Source organism: Cryptotermes secundus, unplaced genomic scaffold (genome assembly GCF_002891405.2).
Source record: "Cryptotermes secundus unplaced genomic scaffold, Csec_1.0 scaffold320, whole genome shotgun sequence".
NCBI lineage: Eukaryota > Metazoa > Arthropoda > Insecta > Blattodea > Kalotermitidae > Cryptotermes > Cryptotermes secundus.
The window spans coordinates 1,229,150-1,256,825 of NW_019731221.1; the positions used below are offsets into that span (position 1 = coordinate 1,229,150).

The window sequence follows — 27,676 nt, forward strand, 5'->3', positions numbered from 1 at the left end:
TCTATCTGTCTGTCTGTCTATATATCTATCTGTATGTCTGTCTATCTATCTATCTGTCTATCTGTATGTCTGTCTATCTATCTGTCTGTGTCTGTCTATATGTATGTCTATCTATCTATCTGTCTGTCTGTCTATATATATATATCTATCTGTATGTCTGTCTATCTATCTGTATGTCTGTCTATCTATCTATCTATCTATTCTCACTACTTTGTTCCCATCTTATCGAACCAGCTTCTGTGTCTACCTATTTATCTATGCCTGTCTGTCTGTCCGCCCTTCCATTCGTCCATCTGTGTATACTCAACCATCCACCCACTAGTGTGTTCACCCGTCCATCATGTACAGACCCAACCGACCTCCTATCAGTTCACCCACTCTGCCACGCGTCCCTCTATCTGTCCATCCATCCGGTCGTGTCCATCATCTCTCCATTCAGTCACTCGCCGCCCTAGCAATCCACTCATTCACCCGGTAAAGAGCCACTAGCTAACCAAGACAGGAAGAATGTTAATCAATATGCTGGAGCACGTGTGTCGCTGTAACCAAATGATCCAGCAGAGGTTTAGTGTCTTGAGTTCTGTGACATGGCGGTTTAATCCGTTGTCACGCGGTGCGGGATTATTTTGTTTCGGTTTTATATCCCCTTGCCTGCCACATGCAACCTCAGGAATGGAGACATGAACGGTTAAACTTTACTAATCTGTTTATGAGGCTAGAACTGAGCATGCGTGTCAGGCTCACGATCTCGGAAAGTAGCAACAATTTCTTCACAGCAATTTTAGTATCGTGCATATTTTGTTACACTTACTCAAATTTAGTTTCAGATGATTTTAACATCGATTTTCTGGTGAGTTTTGAAAGAAAAAGGGCTGCTAGTTTCGTCATGTCCGTCTGCGAGTAATATCGCCCAAACTACGAGTCAGTTTCAATGAAACCTGAATTTCTAGATTTGCGGGATTTTTTTATTCAACCCGTTCTGTTTTTTAGTTTCGTTCATTTTAGGCCTGTCGTATATTGAAGGACTGTGTTAGATTGAATTAACTTTTGTGATGCATTAATTTTTGACACGGATTTATCTCGCACTGGGCTTAATGCAAGAGTGGCACACCGTCTGCGTCATTGTTTCCGCGTTACTGAAAATATTTCCCGCTAATTATCAACTGACATTTTGTTTTTCGTGACTGTATAAGGTATTATTGTGTAATACTTTATACAATCACGAAAATCAAAATATCAGTTGATAAAGGGGCACGCGGTAGCGTAGTCGATTAAGGTACTATGCTACAAGCCGGAAGGTCGCGGGATCGAATCCCAATGAGGTGGATTTCTTAAATTTACCTAATCCTTCCAGCCATACTACGGCCCTGGGGTCGACTCAACCTCTAACAGAAATGAGTAGAAGGAATTTTCCTGGAGGTAAAGGGCGGCTGGCGCGTAAGGCTGAGAACCTCACCGCCATCTGTGAGCCGATTGTCTAGAAAATGTGGGATCCCCAACATCTCATAACCCTATGGGCCTCCACAGCCTGTTACAAGGATAGCTTTACTTTTTTCACTTATTACACAATAATAATAATAATNAAAAGGTGCTTGTTTTACCGTGATCCACTTAACGCACAGAAAAGCCCATGAGGGATGCATTAAATTCACGATCTCACTGACTTCAATTTGTGAACTTGAAAAGTTCTGGAAAATCTTGCTATCGAGAGGTACGCTGCGAAATTACTCAGTAAAAGTGGCACTGCTAAACCAGCTTAGCACACATTCTGCTGTCCTTTTGTACATCATAGGCCTGTCTAACTGGTTCTGAGGAAGATGAGTGTGATCCTCTTCTGTTGTGACACATTGAGAATAACAGTCATAGTTATTCTTGAGAAGCTAATAATCTCTATCAAGGTCTAGAAATTTTATTTTACATTTTTCACAAAATCCCGCCACTGGGTTCTGTCCTGAGCCGGATTAAAGTTGCACGAATTATTTTCTGATAATGATGTTTTGTGTTATGTTGTGTGTATAGAGTACGTCTGCTTCCGTTAAGTGAATATCTGATACAGGCTGGTCAATGTTTGAAGTATAGTTTCCTTTGCTGTATTTTCTGTCGGCGGTCATATCGAAATGTCCATGTACGGTTCGCGAGTAAAAGTAATTTCACGCCCGCAAGCTTAACTGAAACAACAAAATTCTCCGGTTTGACTGCCTGTTTACCTGGAGTCTTAAGATCGGGGGAATCCCCCAGTTATATTCCCTGTCATATCGCTTGCCTCCCCTTGTTGGCAGAAATCCCGCCCTGTCCGCTCATGTCCCTTCTGCAACCTTTAAATTCTCTAAGTATTAGGGTGTCAGTCATTTATAAATTCCTCCCCCTCGACCTCTTCTAGGCCCACACACTTTTGGTAGCTTTCGCATTCCGCGTCGGAATGAAAAGGAGCGTGTACAGTCCCGTTGTATCTGCTGCCGAGGTTATGGAGCATCGAATTATGCTCTTATGGTTATGAATGAAGAAGAGGTGATGCACTGATTTTATAGGGGTCCAATTCATTGTAATATAATTATGCTGGTCATTATCTGTTGGCTGTATTTCAATTCTAAAGCTTTATAACGATGATATGTTACAATTAGGTTTGCTGAGTTTTTAGATTTGCCCGGAGCCGGAATAGCTCAGTCGGTATAGCGACAGGCTGGACGACCGGACTTCGATTCTTGCCACGGGCAAGACATTTTCTCTGTTTAACAGGGCCCAGACCGGCTCTGGGGCCCACCAAACCTCATTTCGAACGGGTAATGGGGGACCTATCCCAGGAGATAAAGATGCATGGTCGTGAAGCTGACCACTCATATTTACCTAGGGCCGAGTTTAAGAATAATGGAGGTATCCCTCCACTTCCCCGCATGTTTTAATGACATATTGCTTAATTAATTAGGCGTAGGGACAACGTGACATTACCTGAATCAGGACAACCTAATTTGGTCACTAAATCTGAGTTATTTTAGTATCTGGGAACTTTTTTTTTTTTCGACGAAATAGAATATACAATATATCCTGTAATATTAGATATGAACGAAACCCAGAAAGCCAGTACTCTTAGGCATGTATTCTATTTTTGCGACGTTTCGGACGTTGACTCTTGTTCATTTTAAAGTGGTCGGTTGTTGTTATACTGGTAGATTAGTGGCTGGCAAACTACCCTATTACTGAGAATATTCTACATTTGATTCCATCTTTGCCACCAATTTTAAAATGAAAAATTACGGCCATGTTTGTATAATGACAACTCAGTCACCTGAAGACTGGAGTGCCACCATCGACGGAAGCGTTTTGTCAGGTACAAGGCCTGTCTCAGGCAAAGGGCAGTGAACAACATAATGTTGGTACAAATTTATACGGAGCCAGGGTAGCTAAGTCATTATAATACTCGTAACTATGTTGAGGTCTGGACACTGGAGCATTCCTAGTTCGATTCTGCTCAGGGATTGAGATTTTTCTCTTCTCCACAACATAGAGATCGGCTTTGGGCCCTGTCCAGCCTCCTGTCCTCTCAAATGGGCACAGGGTTTTTTCCCCGGTGGCAAAGCGCCCGGGACCTTAAACTGACCACTCACTTCCATTTGTGACCGAGTTTAAGAACGCTACAGTTCACTCCTCCGTACGTCTTCACGGCGTGGCGCTCAATTAGGCACAGGGACAACTTTATCTTTCCAGCGTTTATACAGTGTGGGTATACACATAAAGGAGCAAACACGAAACCGCCATACTGCAAAAAAATTAAATTCATAATAATATTGCTAAGAAATAAACTTCATTGTACAGGCCTTTCTTGAAAACCTGGTAGCTACTCAGTTTGTCGGAGTACGCGATAGCGTAGTTGGTTGAAACACTATGCCACAAGCTGGATGGTCTTGGGTTCGAGTCCCAATTAGGTGGATTTTTTCAATTGACCTCATCCTTCCAATCGCACTATGGCCCTGTGGTCGACTCAGATTCTAACAGAAATGTGTAACAGAAATCTCCTGGGGTGTAAAAGGCGGCCGGCATGCTAGGCTGACAACCTCACCGCAGTCTGTGAGCCTATCATCTAGAGAAAAAAATGGGAGCCTCGACTTCTCACAAACATATCGACCTCCACGGCCTGTTACAGGGACAGCTTCACCTTTTTTAGATTTTTATCTCTTTTATTCACATCTTTATGAATTCGGAACATCCGCCCATTCGTCTATATATGCCTGTAACTAAGGACGTTGAATGCGCGTCGTAAAGAGGGAAGTACTACCTGAATCCATTTCTGGAGCATCAGTGATCTGGACTTATGGAAAATATCCATTTTTCATTTTCCTTAGTTTCTGGAAGCTTGAAAAAGATTAAAACTGTCCCCTTCGAAATATATGCTTCGTGATATGTAACTCATTAACACTGCAATTGAAACACCTGAAAATACTATTCGAAAAGCTGAATGGACAGTGTAAGATATGACGTTTTCACGGTGTTGGTGATTCATGTTTTATTCTACTATGTTATGACAGCGTGTTGTCTGGTATGTCAGTACCATCGCTGAGGAATATAGCCTGTCGCATCTGTCGTCGGAGTTGAACTCACCGAAACCTTGAAGATGAGGGGCAGGATGTTCCTCCGAAACGTCTGTACTCACCTACCAGACTGCAGTACGGTGCCATGACCTAGAAGACCTCAGCACCGATTAAATAAACAAATAAGCCAAATACTTTCTCACTACTTTGTTCCCTCTGTGAGATATACGTGAGTTGAAACTGTAGGCAGGACTTTGAAGACTTGAAATAAAAGGGGATCTATAGCATCTACCTCCAATCAGCTGCTACCGCTCTGTGACCCACACCCTTTCCTTTTTGCTGCCGGACTGTGTCTCATCTGTATCTACTTAATGTGACTATGTTTCCCTGTGAATGTACAAACCTCGTTTTGTCCTTGCTTGCGTTTCTTGTTAGCGTTGTTATTGCATCCTGTGCTTAAGCAAGGGTAAGTCGAGGGTGGTTGAAGGGTGGACATATAAGGGTTAGAGATGGAGGCCCAAATCCAGTGTACGGGAGGTGAGTTAGTTTGCGTACTCAGTTTATACAGACGTTGTTGTGTTAAACCTTTGTTCTAACAGTAGGCGGTTTAAGGTCCCTAGCATTCCATGTGTTACACGTAAAACCTTGGTTCCACACCAAAATGTTCCAGCATCAGACAGCTTCCAGATCCTAGTTCTTCTGTCCGGTTGTATGAAGACTGCATGGGCTGGTCATGTAGCCGGGACAGGGAAGACTAAGAATGTATACAGATTTCCTTTTGTGCAGAAAGCTCTTATAAAGAAGTAATTTAAAGAATTTAAAAGAGGATGGTAAGATAATAATATTTGGGGGGGGGATAAATTATGAGTATGGGATGTGGACGGAACTGAATTAGGGTCATTAGTAATGGCGAGCCTTAGTGTTATAGAGCATTGAACACATACAGATAATACACAGTCTGAAAGCTCGCACACACATATACAGTCATAAACTGTCTCCTGTTATGTACAATATATATATATTACTTACTTTTTTTTAAATTCGCTTAGTGGGGGGTGGAGTCCAAGTGGGTCCACTCGGCACGGCGGCCACTGATTGGCCTATTGTAACCTGCCCCGGCTGATTATGATGATGGAGAATTTGGTGGAATGGAGATTGGCATGGGGAAACGGAAGTACTCGGGGAAAACATGCCCCAGCGCCACTTTGTCCACCACAAATCCCACTTGACAAGACTCGGGATCGAACCCGGACCGCCGCCGTGGGAAGCCAGCGACTAACCGCTTGAGCTATGGCACGGCCTTATTACTTACTTACTCATGAATCTGAGCCCTTCTTGAGGAGCCGCCAATTCTGCAGCTACTCAAGAATTTCCCAGCATTTTATGGAACCCGAAGGTTCATTACCGTGTTCACAAGAGCCCTCAACTGGTCCCTATCCTGAGTCAGAATAATCCAATCCATCCCATCCTATCTCTCTAAGATCCATTTTAATATTGTCCACCCACCTACGCCTTGGTCTTCCCAGTGGTCTCTTTCCTTCTTACTTTCCCACCAATATCCTATATGCATTCCTATTCTCCCCCATTCGTGCTACATTCCCTGCGAACCTCATCTTCCTTGGCTTGATATATGTCACATCACATCGAAGAACAGTGTAGCCTTATGTTTCTGGAATAAACTGTTTGAAGCTATATTTAAATTCATCCTAAATGAATTTTCTGTATATAATGTAAGAAGGGAAGTCATTAAGTAAGATGAATTTAAATATAGCTTCAAAACAGTTTATTCCAGAAACATAAGGCTACACTGTTCTTCGATGTGATGTGACATATTTATTCCGGCGAACGACACTTGAGGGTGTATAGTAATGAGTTCGTAAGTTGGTACGTAAATTTGAAAAAATGTGTTTTTACCCTATTTATTTACTTACCCGCGTTTGAATCGTACGTAAATGAGCCTGTCGCAGAAATGGGTTCCTGCAACGAATCTTCACGAAACTATATAATTGGAAACCTTCGCGTGTTGGCAGAGTCTGAATATTTACCGTCGAGATTACCAATCTGTGGTAATAAAACCACTCTAGTGCTGTTCATTATATGGTGTAGCCGCTTAGTAGTGAAACTGACCACTTACCTGCATCTAGAACAGATTAAGAATGCGTGGATCTCTGCCTGCACTTCTCAAGTACACCTCAATGCCACGTTTCTTAGGCACGGAGGCGACTCTTCTTCCGTCATATATGACCAAAGTTTGATATACATGTCTTTTTGGCGATGTTGCTCAATTGTTGCAGATGAAAATCGCTGCATACAGGATGTCTGAGGAGGAAAGGTCAGTATTCTCGGAGGTCACATAGCATCGGTCCCTCTATGTAAAAAGGTTTATATGCACATGTGTCCTATTCCGAACGGTTTCCGAGATATTTCACTGTACAATGGTTTGGATGTACTCAGACGAGCAACACGCCATGTCCTCTCACGAGTTGCAAAGTGCATTGACGTTGACGGTGGAATTTTCGAAAAATTATTATACTAGGTAAACTGTACCAACTTTGTTACTTGAACAATAAATACCAGTATTAGAAACAGCACGTAAGATCTCTTTTCCCATCAAGAACTTTGGAACTGTACAGCGAAATAGCTCTATCTCGGAAACCGGAATATGACACATGAATGGCCAGCAGTTTGACGTCCCAGAATAGACCTTTCTTTCTGGGGCACACTGTATAACACTCCGTATAGTCGTAAAGGATTCTCCCTTACATTTTTTTAAATATTCTTCAGATAGAAACATTTTCTGATAAGAGGTGTATATCATAACGAGAACAATATCATGTGTCAAATACAAAAATTTTTTAAAACGATGGATCGTTGTAGAGGAAAATTGAGTCATTTTGTGGAGTTGCTTCTGTCGTGCCCAGCAAGTTGTGTACAGTTTGCTGCAGTATCTCGCTTTATTAAGAGGGATCATGTCTGCTGTATCCCCTTGGTGTTTGTTGCCACATCGTGATGGATTGCGTCGCTTGTTTCTTGGAGATGGATTCACTGGTACAGGTCGGTTTCTACACAGTTTCGTTCATCCGTCTGTTGGAAATGACATTAAAACCTTCATTTGTACTCTGCACTCGTAAGGCCTGTATGTTAGCTTCAGAGCATCACAGACCTCGGGGCAAGCACATTCTTTGTAAACAAATGTTAGTCGTTAAGGGTTGAATTAACCCTTTAACCCTCTTTGGTTGCTACATGTACCACATGCTGTAACATTCACAAAGACTGCGTTTTACGTATTTTAGGATGTATTTACGGGTTTTTTTAGGATTCTCAGAATAAAAATAGATTATGTACGTAAACAACATTGACCGGTTTGCCTTTGTAATGGAGACACGTAGTGTTTTCTGTGAGGTCGGAATTTAATTTTTAAATATTTTCATGAATTTTTTGCTTGAGATATTTAATCCATCTGTTGAGGCTTCTTCTCAATTTTTTTTGTTCATTCCATTCTTTCTTTTTGTGTGAGTTTTCAAAACCTTCGTCCTGATACAGTCGATTTATTTGTTTCTCGTCTTGCTCCCACTTCGGAACTTAGGGCTGATTTCTCAGTTTCATGATCATTTTACAGACGGTAGGACTCCTTGGGCGGGTGATCAGCTCGTCGGAAGACCGCTACCTAAACACAGGACAACACAAACACAGAATAAACGCATACACACACCAAACATCCATGCCCTGAGTGGCATTCGAACCCACGATCCCGGTTTCCGAGCGAGCGAAGACAGTTCATGCCTTAGAGCGCTCGGCTACCGTGACCGGCTGATACTATCATTTAGCAGTCCAATAATTATAGTTGTTTGTTTAACGACGTCTCCGTAGATTACACGGCTTGTAGGCTAATGGGAGAGCAATTGTGAACGGTGAACTGGGAAAGATGCAGAACAAACTTCTTGTATCCTGCTTCATGGCATTCTCCCAGGAATTGTCTGGTGCGATTCACGAACACAGTGTGGCACTCGGCGATTCCTCTGTATTTTGTCACATTCGTCTCTTGACTACGATTAATATTTCATATAATAAGGAACAGAAACTGCTTTACTTAGTATAACGAGAAGGGCATTTCCACCGACTTAGAGATCCTATTCACACACACAAATTAGAATCCATTACGGTATAAATTTCCATGAGAGGAGTTGGAAATTCTTTGTGCCCTTTTTGTATCCAGCTTCATTGCCGTGCAGTGGCCCTGCCCCAAAATGCTGATTGTAGTCGGTAGGGAAGACAGCATGGACGGCCCGGTTGTGCACCTTCCAGAAATTAAAGAGAAATGGAAAGATATACTCCAGTCTGGAGTACAGGAGATGACGAACATGCTCGAGGGAGATACTGCTTTTTACAACTCTTTCCTCTACAGTAGTCCGTGATGTCGGGTGGCAGTGGTGGCCACCGTTTCACTAATCCAATTGTTAGGGAATTTGCCGTTCAGGAAATCAGTAATTCTGTTACTCATTGTCCAGTAGGATAGGGTGTCATTTTCTAACGTGATTGTTGGTTGCAGGGTGATAGGGCTTGACGTCCTCGAAAGCATTCACACACACTGAGTTTCGGAATATTATATATACAGATATGTGTGTGTGTGTGACATTCCCGGGATATGAACATGAGACAGATGAATAAAGAGATACTCACGAGCTCCGTAAAATGCTTTTACTTTATGCGTTTCTTGCAAAGAAAACCACCCTAAAGGAGGAACGTGGTATAAAAACTTGTTATTAACTGCTAAATCTATGCCGATGAGTCCTTTAGTGGTAGTTGTGTTGTGTCACTGAAGATGTAATGCTCTCATCACCCTCACAACACCCAGTTTTTGGGTAGGTCGAAACTTTTAAGTATGATACCAATTTTTTAATCGATATCCACTTTTCTGCTTTTTTACTTGTTTTGTCGCCTCTGTGGTCTAGTGGTCAGAGTTCCTGGCTACAGATCTAGAGGTCCCGGTTTCGATTCCCGGTTCTGCCAGATTTTCTGAGAAGTAGTGGGTCTGGAACGGGGTCCACTCAGCCTCGTGAGGATAATTGATGAGCTATTTCAAGGAAATTTGCGGCTCCGGCGTAGAAAACCGAAATTAACGGCTGTGGCGATCTGTTGCGATCACCACTCGACACCCTCTATCCACAACAGTTGGGACTAACTTCGCCGACAAGCGGCGGTCGCTCGGTCGGTATAGTTTGCTTGCGGACTGCATGCCACGGAGTCTGTTTTTGTTTGTTTGTCATCGGGTCCACACCTTCTGACCAGGAAAGATATTGTTCCCATCAGTGAATTCACTGAACATAAATGTAAAGAACTTGAATACACGCCTGCATAACTAAATCGTATTCTCCAAAGCGCATTCTTTGCATTTTTAATATTTCATTGTCCCGGAATATTTCTTTGTTTGTTGCAAATACAGATTCATTTTACAAACCTTATTACACCGCAGATAAAAAGACTGAATAGGGCCATCCATTGTTTTTGTTTGAATTTTCGTTAAATTCTCAAAATGTCGAGAAATATTTCAAATCAGAGGTGTAGATCTTCACGAGATTTATATTTTTATCACTTAGCACTCTTTTTGTACCATAACTCGATTTTGGGAAACCCGACATATTTTCGATTTGGACTTTTTATAAAGTTGGAGTGGACCGAAATGAATCAAAATTAAAGTTGTTTATCAAGTTTTACTGCGTATCCCCCCTGTGTAAAATCTAGTCGAAATCCCAGTAGTAGTTACGGAAACGTGCGGAGGAAAATACGGAGTGATAAGACTTCTCATATGAATGCACATTTGTGCAGATAACGCATGGTAATGTTAGAATGAGAAGTAAGCTTATCCTTGGCCGCTCCATAGCTCAAGCGGTTAGTCGCTGGCTTCCCAACGCGGCTGCCCCGGTTCGATCTCGGGGTCTGGTCAAGTGGGATTTATGGTGGACAAAGTGGCGCTGGGGAAGGTTTTCTCCGAGTACTTCAATTTTCCCTGCCAATCTTCATTCCACCAATTGCTCCACAATCACCCTCACCTATCATCTGGGGCTCGTACAATAGGCCAGAAGTGGCCGCAGTACAAGGGACTTAGTCCCACCCCACTAGCAATAAAAAAAACCTTATCCTTGAACATAACAATAGTTCATAAACAATTTAATCCTATTGTTCCATACGCAAAGGTCCGTTTTTACATTCCAGACCATCACTTGTGTAGCTAATTTCTCACCGGAAACGGACAAGAAATTGGAATGGCCCGTCCCCATCCTCCCTTGCTTCCACAGACCAGATCAATTACTTAGATCGAAGTCGCTTTGGGGAGGGATGGACATCTTCAGCAGACAACCAGCCCCCACTTCGTCTTCTTCTGATGCTCCTAAGTTCCTAAAACACAGTTAACGCAGAAGTGGCTTACGTTCTTATTTGGAGGTGTAAATAAACTTTATACCGGCTACTAGTATGTACATTAGCCCTCTGCAATGATTGCTGTACATCTCTCAGACCCTGAATACACGGATCTGTGAGCCACATCTCGATACCCGTGCATGCGAATTCAGAATTTGCAGGTCTCTGTCTGCTTTAGCAGATAGTCGAGATAATTTCTGCTACATGAATATGTCACAGGCCGAAGAGGAAAGAACGAGAGAGCAGAAAAATGGACGTCGCATTTTTAAGCCATGTCCTCATATCTGTATTTGTTGTTCATTATCTTCCAAAATTAGAATAATCAAGTCGAAGATAAGGACAGGGCATGTAGCACGAATGGGGGAAAAGAGGAATGCTTATAGGATATTGGTGGGAAAGCCGGAAGGAAGGAGACTACTGGGAAGACAAACGCGTAGGTGGATGGACAGTATTAAAATGGATCTTAGGGAGATAGGATGGGATGATATGGATTCGATTGGTCTGGCTTCGGATAGGGACCAGTGGCAGGTTCTTGTGAACACGGTAATGAACCTTCGGGTTCCATAAAATGCTGGGAAATTCTTGAGTAGCTGCAGATTTGGCTTCTCCTCAAGAAGGGCTCAGCTCCGTAAGTAAGTTAGTAAGTTATCTTCCAAAAAAAGGAAAGAAGTGGAGAAAGCAAACAAAATATGGAGGGAGGAAACGAAAAAGAAAGGGCGCAAATAGTGGAAAAGAGAAAACGCATGATGATATAAGTAAATAAATAATTAAATTGTCAGCATCAGTTCGGTCCTAGAGGGAGGTGCAACTAATTATGTAGGGATTTACTGGCTGGTTTATGTCTCGATTTTTTTTTTTGCTTCAGTTATCAGTTATATTTTGCATGTTCACACTTCTTCAGAAAGTTCTTTACCCCGGAAATCATGGCAGCGTCATCTGGATGTCTTGTATCATAATTTATTTCGATACTCTCACTATACTCTGCTTCTCATGTTCACATTTCCCCACGAACTGCTTCACACGGATTGGTACACCGAAAATGGCGACAGCTTCTTTAGGATGTCTTGCGTTCTGCTACTCTATATGTTCACACTTCTCGGTGAACTGCCTTGTACCGGATGGTACAATGAAACTGTGACAGCTCCTTCTGAATGTCTTGTACTTGTATCTCCATTTATTTTAGACGGTCGTGTTCTACTGCACTTTGCATGTTCGCATGTCTCAAGGAATTGCTTCACACTAGTCGGCACAATGAAACAGCTTGTCGCCGTTGTCTCGTATTTTCTTATATTTTCCTAGTGTCTTTGTTTTCTCGTACTTTACATATTTACCGAGTGACCAGATAAGAATATTTCTTATTGGACGATAGATTCATAGTTGATTTCTTCTCATTCATCATCCACAAATTTTTTTTCGTGAACGCAGTCAAAATCTGGTATCGGACATATAATGGCCCCCACGCATGCGCGGTAAGAGTTACATTAACTTAATATGTGTTATATCAAAACTGGATCTCTATAATCTAGTGGTCACAGTTCCTGGCTACAGAATCAGAGGTTCTGGGTTCGATCTCCGGCGCTACCTGATTTTCTGAGAAGTAGTGGGTGTGGAACGGGGTTCACTCAGCCTCGTGAGGATAATTGAGGAGCTATTTAAAGGAAATGGCGGCTCCGGTCTAGCAAACCGAGATTAACGGCCGTGGGGATTCGTTGCGCTGACTACGTGACACCCTCTATCCGCAAAAGTTGGCACTAACTTCGCCGACAAGGGGCGGTCGCTCGGTTGGTATAGTTCGTTTGCGGACTACGGGCCACGGAATAAGTATATCAAAACGTAAATTTCCGTCGCCGGTTGCATAAGTCCTGGGAAGTCAACATATGTATCATTCTCTCTAATAGGGCAGGTATTTCCATAAAAAATGGCGCTCATTCCGGACCTGTCACGTGTATAATCTGGCGATTGCATTTCTATTTACCGAGCGGGGTGGCATAGCGGTACCGCTGTAGGCTCATATCCTGCAGGTACTGCGTTCTGATCTCTTCCAGGACACCGGTCATCCTCAGTGTCTTCCTGCAAATGCCGTGATAGTACCTCGATTAGGTCACGACCCCTTCCTTCCAAATGCTTTATAATTCTTTATTCATCTGTCATCCCGCCATTAGACGTTACGTGGTCTGCCTACTGTTGCATTTATATATTGCCTTACGTATATGAAATTTCCAACTTTGGCGGATAGAGGGTGTCACATGGTCAGAGCAACGGATTCCCACAGCCGTTAATCTCGGATTTCTAGACAGGAGCCGCTGTTTCCTTGAAATAGCTCCTCAATTATCTTCACGAGGCTGAGTGGACCCCGTTCCAGACTCACTACTTCTCAGAAAATCTGGTAGCTCCGGGAGTCGAACCCGTATCTCTGGATCTGTAACCAGGAACTCTGACCACTACACCACAGAGGCGCGAAGTTGGAACTAACTTCACCGACAAGCGACGGTCGCTCGGTCGGTATAGTTCGCTTACGGACGAAAACCACGGATTTTTTTTTTGTGTGTAAAATTTCCAATATAGACTTTCATGAAAGTCTTCGAATTGCTCTATTCGTTCCTCCGTGCCTCCTTCGGCCGAACCGTCGTCTATATTTGTACGCATCCATCCATCCATCCAATAAAGTCGTTGAAACTGTGTGTTGTAACATTTAATTTATTAATTATGCCAGTATGTATGAGCGGCCCTGTCTATAAATTATGTGGAAACAAATGTCTCTGAAATTTCGGCATGTTGAATTTATTACAGATTGGAAGACTCGTGCGGTCAGGTTCTTGTGTAACATGTAATTGGCTTGCAAACCGAAATCAAATAAATACAAGGAAATGTGTACATACATCACTCCTGCATTTAGGAGTGGGATATATGGATGGATGAGTTAATGACGTCACGACCAGCATCAGGACCGCACTGACACTGATGAGCCTTTCCTTCAACAACCCCCACCCTCCATTCCTCTTTTCCTTGTCCCTCCTGCACCACCTTCTGTCCTCCCATGCCAAACTCTCATATCTCATGTCCCGGAAACATACACCCGGAGTCCCGGAGCGACTGTCAGCTTTTCCTTCGGGCAAAACTTATTCTTCATTTTCTCTGAGTTTGTAATACACGGAAGGAGATTCTGGTGGTTGATTCGAAGTCGTTTAAGCCTCATCATTCGGTAATAATGCATTGAAATCAGGGTTAATTTTCATCTCAGTTATTCACTTTTTACTTTTTTCAGTTTATTAATCCTGTCTTGAGCCAAATGAGTTGTTCTTGTATAATGCTTCTTCAAGATGTATTTTAATATTATCCTCGGGATAGCGCAGTCAGTGTAGTGACTGAAGTATGTGGTTTACGACGACAGTTCGATTCCCGGTGAGGGAAAGAGATTTTTCTCTATCCATAGAGTCCAGACCGGTTGTGGGAACTACCTAACCTCCTATCCAGTGGGTGCCGGGGTCTCTTTCCCCGTGGGTAAACGGCAGGGTCGTGAAGCTGACCACTCACCTCCAACTAGTGCCGAAGTTAAGAATAATGGGAGTATACCTCCACTCCCATGTATGCCTTCAATTATGTGATTGAGTGTAGGAATAACTTTACCTCTTTACCTTTACAGATTGAGAAAATCATGACAGTTGTGATTCATGTTATTTGCCCTGTGGTGCCTATTCAGATGCCGTTGATAATGAACATTTCTATTCAGATACCTTGTTTGCTGACGTCAGTACAGGAGACACCTAATTATGATTCATTTATTTATAGTCGTAGTAAGGCTGAACCGAGTCTCGTGTAGAGCGGATCGAGCTGGCTGGTACAACAGTAACGGTGTGAACTAGCATTCAGAAGATTCTCGGTTGGAGTCTCTGGCGGGACAGAGGCCGACTTTGCTGAGATTCTTCATAATTTTCAATCCCTCCAGTCAAATGTCGGTATAATACCGCGGTTAGGCCATGCCATTTGTATAACTGCGTATGGTTTCTGAATTCATTCTACACTCACATATTGTTTATCTTTTATCTGTTGTTCTGTATGATATTAAGCTTGATCTCTATTTCTGAGGAAAGAACATAAATTGAGGGTGAAAATTTTCGAATTTTTCATCGCGGCAAATATTCAGAGTTTGTGCTTTCGAGTTATGACATCATGTAGCCTTTTAGGTGAATATTAACATTTCGATCCTGAAGATGGAGGCACAGGACTGCACAGTATCACAAGCCAGAAGCTCACAATCGAAGTAGACTGCGGGTGTTTGAGAACGATGTACTGTAGCAGATATTTTGACCTAAGATAAAAGGTAAATGGAAAGGTAAAGGTATCCCTGTAACACGCCTTGGAGGCCCATAGGGTTGTGAGACGTCGAGGCTCCCACATTTTCTAGACAGTCGGCTCATAGATGGCGGTGAGATCAGCCTTACGTGTCGGCCGCCCTTTACCGCCAGGAAGATTCCTGGTACTCATTTATGTTAGAGGCTAAGTCAACCCTAGGATCATAGTGCGGCTGGAAGGGTTACGTCAATTGAAAAATCAAGTGACCTCATCGGGAATCAAACCCGCGACCTTTCGGCTTGTAGCATAGTGCCTCAAGCAACTACGCAAAAGAAAATAACGAGATGATACGGAAAAATAACACAGCGAGGAACTTTAAGATCTTTTTTATTCACTTCATATGTTATGATGGTTTAATCAAGAACAGCGGAATGGGCGAGGCATGTAGCATTCATAGGTGCAGTAAAATGCATTTAAAGTCTCACATGTGGGTGGAATGAGACTGCTGGAGAAACTTTGGCGCAGGTGAGGGGATGCTATTGAAGTGAATCTTGCGACATAGAAGCGATCAGATAGGGTCCAGTGGCAGACTTCTGTTGAAGCTACAGATTGTGTTAATAATATACAAGGGCATTTCTATGTCCACGTAGCTGTCAACTGTCCAAGAGGAATGGGCACTGTGGAGATCATTTAATCTCACGTTGACTCTCTCTCCGTGCCCTCTCCTCGCCGATTCCAGTTTATCACTGAAGTTTCAATGGAGACATTAAGGTCTATGCCATCCATAGTATAACGTTCAGCGAATCTGCTCCTTCAAATCTGTCCTCCTACTCTCCGGCTCACCCACCCCTTCCTGCTACCGGACCTTCAGAGTTGCATGTTGTCATTTTTCAAAAAAAAAGGGGGGGGGGGAGACAACGCAAAAAGTCAGGCATTGTCCTCTTTAGTTCCCGCCCTCCGGGCCCCTAGAAGGGCGGGGGTGGGGGGTTGGGAGTACATTAGCGAAGATACTGAAGCATTTGGACATGAGGAGAATGGTATGAAGCCTTGCGATTTGTACCGGATAATCTACATTACAGGGGATGGTCTTTTTTTTTCAGGGGGGAGTGTATTTTTCTATTGTGTCAGGGTCCATCACGATAGCGTGATATCATCCATTGAAAGAATGAGGGGCTTAAGGATCTGGATTGGTGTTTTCTACCTACTTGATGTTGCAGTAGCTTGTTTAAACGCCCTGCTGGGAAATATAAATATCTGTACCCCAAGCTTTAACTTTAAGTAACTATTTTCCTATACAGAATGTATTTATAGGCATATTTCATGTCGATGAGACCATTTTAAGCATTAATATCGCAATGATAACAGTGTGTACCACTGGCATTAACCTTCAGTAACCTCGTGTTTCGCGTGCGGAGTGAATTTATCGACGCACCCAGCAAGTGCCGACGTCCGCTTATTTTAACCCTTTATAGCATAATGGTGGATATTTTCTTGACCTCGACACTAGTTGGAGGTAAGTGGTAAGCTTCACGCCCCGGCCGCTTTACCCCTGGACACGCGGTAGCGTAGTTGGTTGAGGTATTGTGCTACAAGCCGAAAAGTCGCGGGTTCCGGTCCCGATGAGGTGGATTTTTTCAGTTGACCTCAGCCAGCCGCACTATGGCCCTCGGGTCGACTTAGCCTCTAACAGAAATAAGTACCAGGAATATTCCGGGGGGGGGGGTAAAGGGCGGCCGGCGCGTAAACAACCTTACCGCCACCTCTGAGCCTATTGTCTGGAGAAAACGTGGGAGCCTCGACGTCTCACATCCCTATGGATCTTCACTGCCTCTTACAGAGATAGCTTTACCCTTTTTGTAGCACAGTGGTAACTATGTGTACCACCGATATTAACGTTCAGTTACTCGGCATTCTCTCTGAAGAATATGTTTATGGGCCTATTATATGTAGACGCATGGTCTTTTATCTCAATTTTTATTGTACATTTTCCTGTTATTTCCCGCTGACAAATCCTGATCTCAGGCGTGTATATTACTAGCCGTAGTTTACTGGCGTGGGTTATCCACTGAATGGGATTAGTTCCTTCTATCGGACCCAACAGGGTAGGGTGTCTCCCATCCTATCATCTGAGGACGAGAACAGTTTCAGTCTTCGAAACGTTGTGTTCTTTAGAACACAACGTCAAAGAAACACATTAATTTTGATTATTTTAACTGTTTGTATTTTGGAGATATTGGGTTTTCGGACTTTATCCAACGTCCTGGTTTTAAGATAACTAAGACAAAACACGACGTTTCGGAAACTCGATCTGTTTCCGTCCTTAGGTAGGGTTTCGTGACATAAATTTCCTGGTTCCACGCTTGTGCGTGTTTGGAACAATTTGTAATGAATATTTTTCTTATTAGCTCTCATGGACTTGGCCTGGTCTCAGGTGTTTATAACCTTTGTGTTTTGTGACATCGGTTTGTCCAGTGATTGAGGTTAGCTCTTTCTAAGGGACCCAACAGAATAGGTGTTTTCCCTCACCTGAGGATGGAAACAGATCCAGTTTCCAACACGTCATGTTTTTCTTAGTTATCATAAAACCAGGACGATGGATAAAGTCCGAAAACCCAATATCTCTGTGTGTTATACACCATCGTCAGAATCCTATAGTAACTACTTGTTTGTATTGTGTGTGTGTGTGTATTGGCTCTGATAGATATGCACCTAGCTAACGGCCGAGATGCGTATAGAACCGGTTGCATGTTGCTCTTATGAATTGTCCTTTATTTCTTGTTCGATTTTAGCCGAAATTGGAATGTTTCGACAAATTTTGATCGTCTTTCCAAGTCACTTTTTACGAAAATGTGTTTCGCTGTTCTCGATTTGTTACATGTGGTCAGAGAGGGTCACATGTCTATTAAATGCATCCTTTGCTGTTTTATATGCCTTCTTGGCCTTTGTGTTAATTTACTTAGTGCAGATTCAAATCTGTTTCAATGGGATCGTATCAAATCTGGTGGTCAAACCGCGATGTTAGTGGTGGTGGTGATTATGATGATAACGACATATCTATTGCTGCAAATCCAGTCTTGTTGCATAACGTATATAGGCCCAATACTGAATAGAATTAAACATGGGCTTCGGTACTTCGTTAAATATTCACCATATCGAAGAAAGTTAAGTAAAAGTTGCGGGAATAGATATCGTGTGTTTTACTATATTTTGTAGCATACCATATTCCATGTTAGGGGGGGTCTCTTGTCACCACGGCATGGCGCGTCCTCAGGTTGCGGATGGAGGAGGCGCCCTCCAGATATGGAAGGTAGCGGACAGCCGACAAAGGGTGGTCCTCCAGCTTGGGGGTTGGGTATGGAGCTAAGAACTCCGTAAAAATAAGTTTGTTGCGGAATATCACTATATGATATTGGTGGGAAGGCCAGAAAGAAGGAGATCACCAGGAAGACCAAGACGAAGGTGGGTGGGCAATATTAAAACGAATCTTAGAGAGAGACGATGGAATGATATGGATTGGATAGATCTGACTCAGGATAGGGACCAGTGGAAGGCTCTTGTGAACACGGTAATGAACCTTCGGCTTACATAAAATGCAGGGATGTTTATGAGTAGCTTCACAATTGGCAGCTTCTCAAGAAGGGCTCAGCTCCATGAGTGAGTGAGTGAGCATACTGTATGGTTGTGCGAGAAGTTTTTCATTTTGGACAAAAATAACAATATGATTCGAGCTTCGCGTGAAGTAGGTTTATAGCCCATACTTGTATTGACCCGATTAGATATATATTAATTTCACACGACACTGATAGTGTAATTTTCCACTACCAAATTTTGTATAAATCCTCTGAATAGTTTCGAAGATGAAGCATGCCGACGGACACGCGCGGTCTTCCTATTATGCAAGGTACAGAAAATGTATACATGAGTATGCAGTCTTCACAACAATATTCTGCATTTAGAACAAAGTAGACACTATCGTATCAACATTTCTTTTTATCATTGTACGTCTGATGATGACCCAGTATAAGGGTCGAAACAAATAGCGTCAATAAAAACAATGTTGATACGATAGTGTCTACTTTTTTTAAATACAGAATATTGTTGTGTGGACTGCATATGCATGTGTACATTTTGTGTACCTTGTTTATGACACAAAACAGGATGCATAACATTAAGATTCACATTATGAATTTATTTTATCAATATACCGTATTTACGCATGTATAGGCCGCACATTTTTTGCCAAAAATTCAAGAGGAAAACTGGGGTGCGGCTTATATTCGAAATATTCGAAATCACACTTCATTTAAAAAAAATTATATTCATAATTAGTAATACAGGGTGTTCTACTCCTGAAATAATATTCCAAGAAAATTATTTTTTCTATAATTTCTGTCTGAAAATTGTGCTGCGGCCTATACACGCACGCGGCCTATACATGCGTCCTCGTGAGGATAATTTTTTAAAGTTGTTATATAAACATTATATTCTCACCGTCTTTGGTGGCGCATTCCCCGCGGGACAGCAGCTCGTTTACAAAGGTCTTCCTGTCGCCCCGGGCCTAATTACTGCTTTTAACATGGACCACAGTTTTCTGGTGCTGGCGACCCCTTGCGTGCGTCTTGGGGTCATTAGAAGTTGAAGCGGCCGCCTTTCTTCCTGGTGGTGCTAATGGGAGATTGATGTGGCTCCTAGTCGCAACGTAGACTAGCCGACCGATATAGGCCAAAGCCCCCTAACTTGACTCTTAGTGGTAACCATGTGTACCATCTTGTTTAGCGTTTAGGAACGTAACACTTTTACCCACAGTATATTTACTTGCAGATCTTAGCTAAGCACCTACACTAGCCGGTGGGCCTAAGTTGTCACGCCGTGTAACTATTTCTAGTGTATCTGTGGTCTAGTGATCAGAGTTCTTGACTTCAGATCTAGAGGTCCGGGTTCGATTTCCGACTCTGCCAGATTTTCTGAGATTTAGTGGGTCTGGAACGGGGTCCACTCAGCCTCGTGAGGATAATTGAGAAGCTATTTCAAGGAAATAGCGGCTTCAGTCTAGAAAACCGAAATTAACGTCCGTGAGGATTCGTTGCCCTGACCACGCGACACCTTCTATCCGCTAAAGTTGGCACTAACTTCGCCGACAAGCGGCGGTCGCTCGGTCGGTATAGTTCGTTTGCGGACTATAGGCCACGGACTTTGTTGTTTCTATTGGTAGATATGTGATATGTATACCGTATGTTTTAACGTTCAGAATCTTGTCTTTTTCCCCACAGAATATTTAATTCCATACTGGATAATTGATGAATGTGACCTTAAATTTTCATTAGGCACTGGGAACTATGGAATCGCCTATTTTAACGCTCGACAACTACAGAAGCTGTTTGGATGCATCCATAGCTGGAAACGTATATCAGCCAATCGATTCAACTCTTCATGACGAGAACTCATAATTTTCCCCTCAGAGTTTATTTAGTTGCAAAATGGATCTGAGAATGTAAGTGTAAGTTTTTACACGATTTAACGGTGTGTAAGTATTTGTACATACGAAGGAGCGTCAGTAAATAGGTCACAAATGGATATAAAACGTATGATATTCGAACCTGGGAAAATTGGATAATTACCAGTCGTAACTATAAAGAATTATAACACTCCAAATTATTACTGGAACAATAACACATGAAGTAAAGTCTTCAACATTTCAATTCTAATCTTCGTTTTGGACTCTGCTATTGGATTCTGTCTTGTCAGTCCGTTATCTTCGCTATTCTTATAATCTCCTCCTGAACCGCATAGAAGTGACAACTGCACTGCACTCCTCACTGGTCTCTCAATTGCCTTGAACTTCTGGTCTGTAAACGTTGTTATATAGCCTTCGGACCGACCACATAGAAAACACGGCCTCTATCGTTGACGGAACTTGTTTACTACTTGTTGCTTATTGTTGGCCAAGAATTTTTCTTTGCGGGAACATGTTTACCTAGCTGTTCCCTAGCAACGGATATACATTTTACAATGTAAATAACATCTTCCAAAATGTGTGCAAGTTTATTTAAAGGAACTTCTTGTAGAATTTAAAACAGCAACGTGTCAGTTTATGTTTGATTGGCGGTAACGAATGGATCTTTGGAACTTGGCATATGAAAATATTTATGTAGATAGACCGTATGCATACCTACAAATTTAGCATCTTTTTACAAATAAAATATTAATTACATGTCAACACGTACAAACATGGCGATCTGTAAACATCATAGTCATTATAAATCCCAACGAGGTCATTAGATTTTTCAATTGATCCAATCCTTCCAGCCACACTGTGGCCCTGGGGTCAACTCAGCCTCTAACAGAAATGAGTACCAGGAATCTTCCTGGGGAGTAAAGGGCGGCCAGCGTGTAAGGTTTCACTGCCACCTGTGAGCCGATTGTCTAGAAAATGTGGGAGCCTCGACGTCTCACAACCCTATGGGCCTTCACGGCCTGTTACAGGGTTGGCTTTACCTCTTTTACCTTACCTGCTAACCTCACCATATAGACTGAAAACTTATATAAATTTTATAAACATCATAATTGTTTCCTAGAAGTTTCCAGATATCTCCCGGAAACTTGATTGACCAAGTCAGTACGTTAGATTATAGATGTATTTCATGTACACCAACATAGGGCCCGGGCTTTCTTTTCTTCTGGGGGGTATTTGCAAAAAAAAAAAGAGTATACTCGCAAATACGGTAATTAAAACATTCTTGCAGACTGGTTCATCTTATTACTTAAGAACCATCTCTTTGCCTGAAAGTGACATTTTACCCCAAATACAACGCTTCTCTCACTTTCCCTTGCCTCGACCAATCCATCCCCAGAATTTCCACAGTAACGCGTCTATTGTCTGGCATCGTTACCGCCTTTATGCTGTAAAATATCTCTCCGCCACCCCAACCTCATCCCTCAGTTGACACGTATATTTGATTATGATTGAATATGCGACGAGCTAGATATTGTTTCTGTTACTAAAGTCACCATCACGGGAATTCCGCAAGCTTCTCACTGCCACGTCGATGATCATTAATAATAATCCTCTAGCCAGGACACGATGCGACGCCCTCCTGCTTGCCTCTGTCTTCAGACCTTTTCTTGTGACTAACTGCTTCATCTGGAAGTTGCTTTAGTTCATCAAATGAATGGATTGCGAGAAAGAGTGTTATAAATAACCCTTTCATTAGACTTTAAAGGATTGTGACAATGGTATATGCTGTATAGAACTATAAGGTTTATTTTGGGCTCTAGCCATCGTCTGGACCAGTGGACCAGTGAAAGAGACTGGCTCTTTCTAACGGGCCCAACTGAGTAGGTCTGTCTTGCCCCATCCACCTGAGGACGGAGACAGATCTAGTCTCCGAAACGTTGTGGTTTTTTTGTCTTATATATACCAGACAATGGATAGAGTCCAAAATAAACCTTCTATACAACCCTTTAATTTAAATTTTTTTTAATAGAAGTAAACTATATATTGTATATGCCGTCCCATGGAATCCAAAATTTTCAATTTGTATGAATTTGACAGAAACTTGAATGGAAGTTCACTAAATCCTTGGAAAGTTATTAAATAGGATACACGTGGACGTCGTTTGATCTTTAAGTGAGCTGACATTAAGAAAGCTGTTTGAATGTCAGTATTCTTCAGAACGTCTTTCGTACTTGTTAGTGTAGTGATGCAGTTCCTGTGGACCGAACTTCATTTCTGTTTTTTATAAAAGTCCTCGTAGCTCACGTCCCACACTACATACCCTTCATATTATGTATTTTTGCCCACGGTTATATTTTTCTCCCCTACTCACCTTTGATTATTCGGGAAATTCTCAAGGGAAGACCGCGTAGTAATTGAAAGTTTTTCTGGAGGTTTAAAGTGCGAGAGGTGGGCAGTCGTTGACACAGTTCCGTCTAGAACATTGTGCTCATAATGTTTACATTAGACCCCTTCTTTTTTAACCAAAGGCGTATAGACGGTTTTAATTTGTAGCTGGGAACAAAAATGACATAAGTTTTTTCGACTGCACCTCAAGATTATGAAATTACTTGAGTGTATGTGGGACAGAACTGAGGAAGGAAATGCTGTTTGTTTTGTTATTTATGGTTTATAACGATGCCGTCAGTAGTTCAGACTATTTTTTTGTATTGCTAGTGGGGTGGGACTAAGTCCCTTCTACTGCGGCCACTTCTGGTCTATTGTACCAGCCCCAGATGATAGGTGAGGGTGATTGTGGAACAATTGGTGGAATGAAGATTGGCAGGGGAAACCGAAGTACTCGGAGAAAACCTGCCCCAGCGCCACTTTGTCCACCACAAATCCCACTTGACCAGACCCGGCATCGAACCCCGGCCGCCGCGGTGGGAAGTCAGCGACTAACCGCTTGAGCTATGACGCGGCTTTACTTCAGATTATACAGCATCGAATAACAGGATGATTTATATATAATGGATTGGAAACAAAGCGGCCGGAGCCTAATTTAAGGTATTGACTCGCATTTGCCTTGAAGAAAGCCACGGAAAGCGTGTCAGGACAGCCAATCCCTGGTTCGATGTTTGAAGCCGGGACGTACCGAATACGAAGCAGGGGTACTTCCCACTTGATCGCGACGGCTGATAAAAAATGTCTGCGAATTTTTTGTGGGAACACCCCCTACGTGATAAGTCATTCATCATTCATAGTTAAGAGACTAACATGCCTCTATGTCGCCGTATTCCAACGTTTGAATTTCGTAAATATTAACATAATGAAAACTGGGAAGTTCTAAGATTGCGTGACTGTTGTGTTGGGGGTATTGCTGGCGCGGTGATGAAGTGACTTGATGTGCAGTATATAAGGTGCTCACAGCGGTGTTTATGAAGAGTACTATCTTCTGAGATATAACACCATGTAGTCCATTGGAAGTCAACCGATGTTTTGGACGAACTTCGCCTCCATCTTCAAAGTTGAAGAATAAATCCTGAAGATGGAGGCGGTAGTGTCTCCGAAACCGGTTGTCTTTCAACGGAATACACGGCGTTATATTTCGGAAGCTAGCACTATTCAAGTGATATGATGTTCGTAGGCATACAGAGTGTCTCGAAAATCAGGAAAGTCGGTCAGTCGATGCCTGTAATTTTGACAGCCCCATTTGAATAAGGGGGCATTGGGCCCACGAATCTCACTAATAGGGTTACAGAGAAGTAACTATGATCCTTCATGACCCTAAGGTATGCCATTGATTAAAGCTGTCAGTCGGTCAACATTCATAAAATAATTGCACTGTCCAAATTATTTGGTACAAAGCTTATGATTATAGAAATTCCCTCTTTGACCGCATAGTCGACCAGTTCAGTTGCACCTCTTCGCTCCTTATTCTCTATGCTTCATTTTAATTTGACCCTCTCGTTTCACATAGGCGTCCAAGTGTTGTCGTCCCATGTGGTTTAGCTACGAACATTTTTTTGTTTGAAGAAAGTCGTCTTCTGGGTTTTGGCGCCGTGTATTCTTCGTTTTGGCCGACGTTCCTCCGAAACGTCGGCCAAAACGAAGAATACACGGCTCAAAAACACAGAAGACGACTTTCTTCATAGTCATCGCCGTGGAAACCTCAAAACTTACGTTTTTTTTGTTTGTTTGAGACAGCTGAGTGTCTGCACTTCCTCCATTTTGTGAGGGAACGTTTCGAAACTTTCCCATCCTCAGGTGAAGGGGCGGAGAGGTTCCTTAGAAGTAGCTAATTTCAGTTATTGGACCTCTGTTATACATATCTTTGTCAGAACACTTTACAATTAATATTTTTCTACAGCGACGGGCAGGGGCACGCGGTATCATAGTTGGTTTGAGGCACTATGGTACGAGCCGGAAGGTCGCGAGATCTAATCCTGATGAGGTGGATTTTTTCAATTTACCAAATCCTTCCAGCCGCACTATGGCCCTGGGGTCGACTCAGCCTCTAACAGAAGGAATATTCTTGGGGGTAAAGGGCGGCTGACGCATAGGGCTGACAACCTTGTCGCCATCTATAAGCCGATTGTCTAGAAAATGTGGGAACCTCAACATCTCACAACCCTATGGGCCTCCAAGGCCTGTTACAGGGATACCTTTACTTCTTTTTACATTTTACAGCGACGGGCTACGGGCTTGTAGTCGTGTGCCAATGGATGAGGCCAAATCTTGGCAGAATGGCCATGAGCCATGTTGGAATATGTCGACGGTTCCCCGAATGCGATACTCCTATGAGAAACTTCACGTACAACATTTATGTTTGTAGCAGCTTACGTAAGCTCCAGTTTAAAGGTGTTTTTGTGTGTGTGTATCCATTTTCCCCCTTTTCAACTTCCCTATCCTGGAATTTTTGTTCAGTGTGTCGTTGATGGTCTCATGTACGGTCTATTTGCATTAATTTGTTCCTACCGATACAGTCATCACAGTATAGAACTGGATACGCTTCTGCCTTTACTATAACACAATGGAAATTATCCACTGACCTGGGCTGATGTCATGAGCGGTATCAGCACACTGAACAGCAAGGACGCAACGTCGGTTGGCCTTGACCACAAGGCTTTATTTCCCTTTGATGAACATTTCTTTTCCTGATCACAGTTATGGAATTATTCACAGATGAGTCGTTCCGGAATAAATTTGTTAAGAACATAAATGGAATTTTCTCACATTGTGATCACAGAATGCACTCGTATTTATGAGATCTAAATTTTCACGTCAGCGAATATTAAGGTTACGGTCTTCTGGGATGTGGCGACATGCAGTTTTGTAGATAGAAACTAAAGTTTCGTAGGATCCTACTACCTTCTTCCCTCAGGGTTGAAGACTGGAATCTCATATTTCCACCATCATGTATTTAAAATTCGTATGGTCTGAACATGTAGGATAGATATGTTCTTTCTTTTATTAAAACAATAGTGCACACATATAAGTGGTTAATATTTTGCTTTTGAATAGACACTTGAAATGTTCCAGTGCTTAAAAAAGTATTCACAAAAAATGTGCAGTCAGTTATATATTGCCTCTTAATGTACCAAGAAGCGTCCAGAGCTATTAATTTTTCAATTTAGAATTTCATGAATTGGTATTCTTTGTGCCAGATATTGAGTGTTGGTTTTGGTGACTGGAGTTGGGTGTGCCGTTTTGCACTCTTCCATGTGCCAACAGTTTGTGATGCCGAGTGTATCGTAGAGAAGATTGTTTAAATTATTTCCCTTCAATTTCCTCGCATTCTGACTCGTTTTATCTACCTCAGTGAACAAGGAAAAGGGTCGTCAACATCCTATGTGTTTTTATTAATCCATATTTTCCACGATGGGCAATTGCCTGGCCTCACGAGAGATAGAGTTGACTGTGGAAGAATTTTTTCCGGTGTTAAAACATTTTGTTTACTCTATGTAAAAAGTTACCTACGTAAACCAGCGACGAAGGGTCTTCCAATCTGCATGTCACCAAGCATCTGCAAAAAGGTTTTGTACGATTTTAAGAATCTCGCGAAAGACACGTAATGTTTACTGCTTGTAACCTTTGTTAAGGCCGATTCCAGTGGCCGAGCAGTCTAAGTCATGAACCGTCTTCACCCACTCGAACCTTGGGATCGTGGTTTCGAATCCCTCTCGAGGCATGGGTGTCTGTGTGCGTTCATTCTGTGGATAGTTACCGGCCTTGCGACGGGAAGATGCCCCGTTCAAGGAGTCCTAGAGACTGTATATATCAAGAAGCTGAAAAAGCGGCAGAGGTCCACAAGAGCAGTGGAGCCATAGTTAGATAAAACGTTGTTAAACATTAACGTGGAACACAATAAGACAGAAAGAAAGCCTTTACCAGCAGAGTGCGGTCCACTTTTTGCGAAAGTGAATTAAACAATTTTGAAATAGAGCTATATAAAAATATAATAAAGTCTCACTTTGTGCGCAAATTTTGAAATAATGCTAATCCCCCCCCCCCTCTGCCCCGCCTCCACAAAAAGTCGGTAAGAATCATGTATATGTTTCAGTACTTGTCTTGAATTATGTGAGGTCTTCAGGAACGCATCTGTCGCTTAAAATGAGATCGCACTGCATGACATTATAGCCTTATACGTGTGTGTATATATAGATATATATATGTGTGTGTGTGTTTTTTGCATCCTGGATAATCTGAATTAATTATACCATCGGTGCGTAAGAACAATCGAATCATTCGAATTGCTGGATTTCAAATAAAAAAAATATATATTTTTTTTTAGAAAAATTGTTTCTTCCAAAGATTTGTAGCTACATTTTGTATTACAAACAACGACCGGAACCCGCGGACTTTCTAGTGCACGCCTGCCTCGATGCAAGCAGTAAAGCATAGCACTCTTCTGGTTGTAGTGGTAGTAGTTAAATCTTTATGGGAGGAATAACACTTAGATGTGGATAAACTGAGTTCACTCGATCAGTTAAAATGTAAGACAGGGAAT

The 27,676-nt window shown here is 42.3% G+C and overlaps 1 protein-coding gene across 2 annotated transcripts in view; it reads left to right on the forward strand.

Moving 5' to 3' along the window:
- Nucleotides 1-27,676, forward strand: part of LOC111866479 (ubiquitin carboxyl-terminal hydrolase 48) — a 281,194-nt gene that overhangs the window by 73,494 nt on the left and 180,024 nt on the right. Inside the window, exon 15 of one of the 2 annotated variants that reach the window (XM_023855454.2) lies at nt 4,521-4,762. The exons of the other annotated variant lie outside the window; for it this stretch is intronic. Within the exon in view, the coding sequence (XP_023711222.1) occupies nt 4,521-4,587 (67 nt within the window). The 3' untranslated portion in view covers nt 4,588-4,762. Of the gene's footprint in view, nt 1-4,520; nt 4,763-27,676 lie in introns of those variants that run through there. 2 annotated transcript variants of the gene reach the window in all.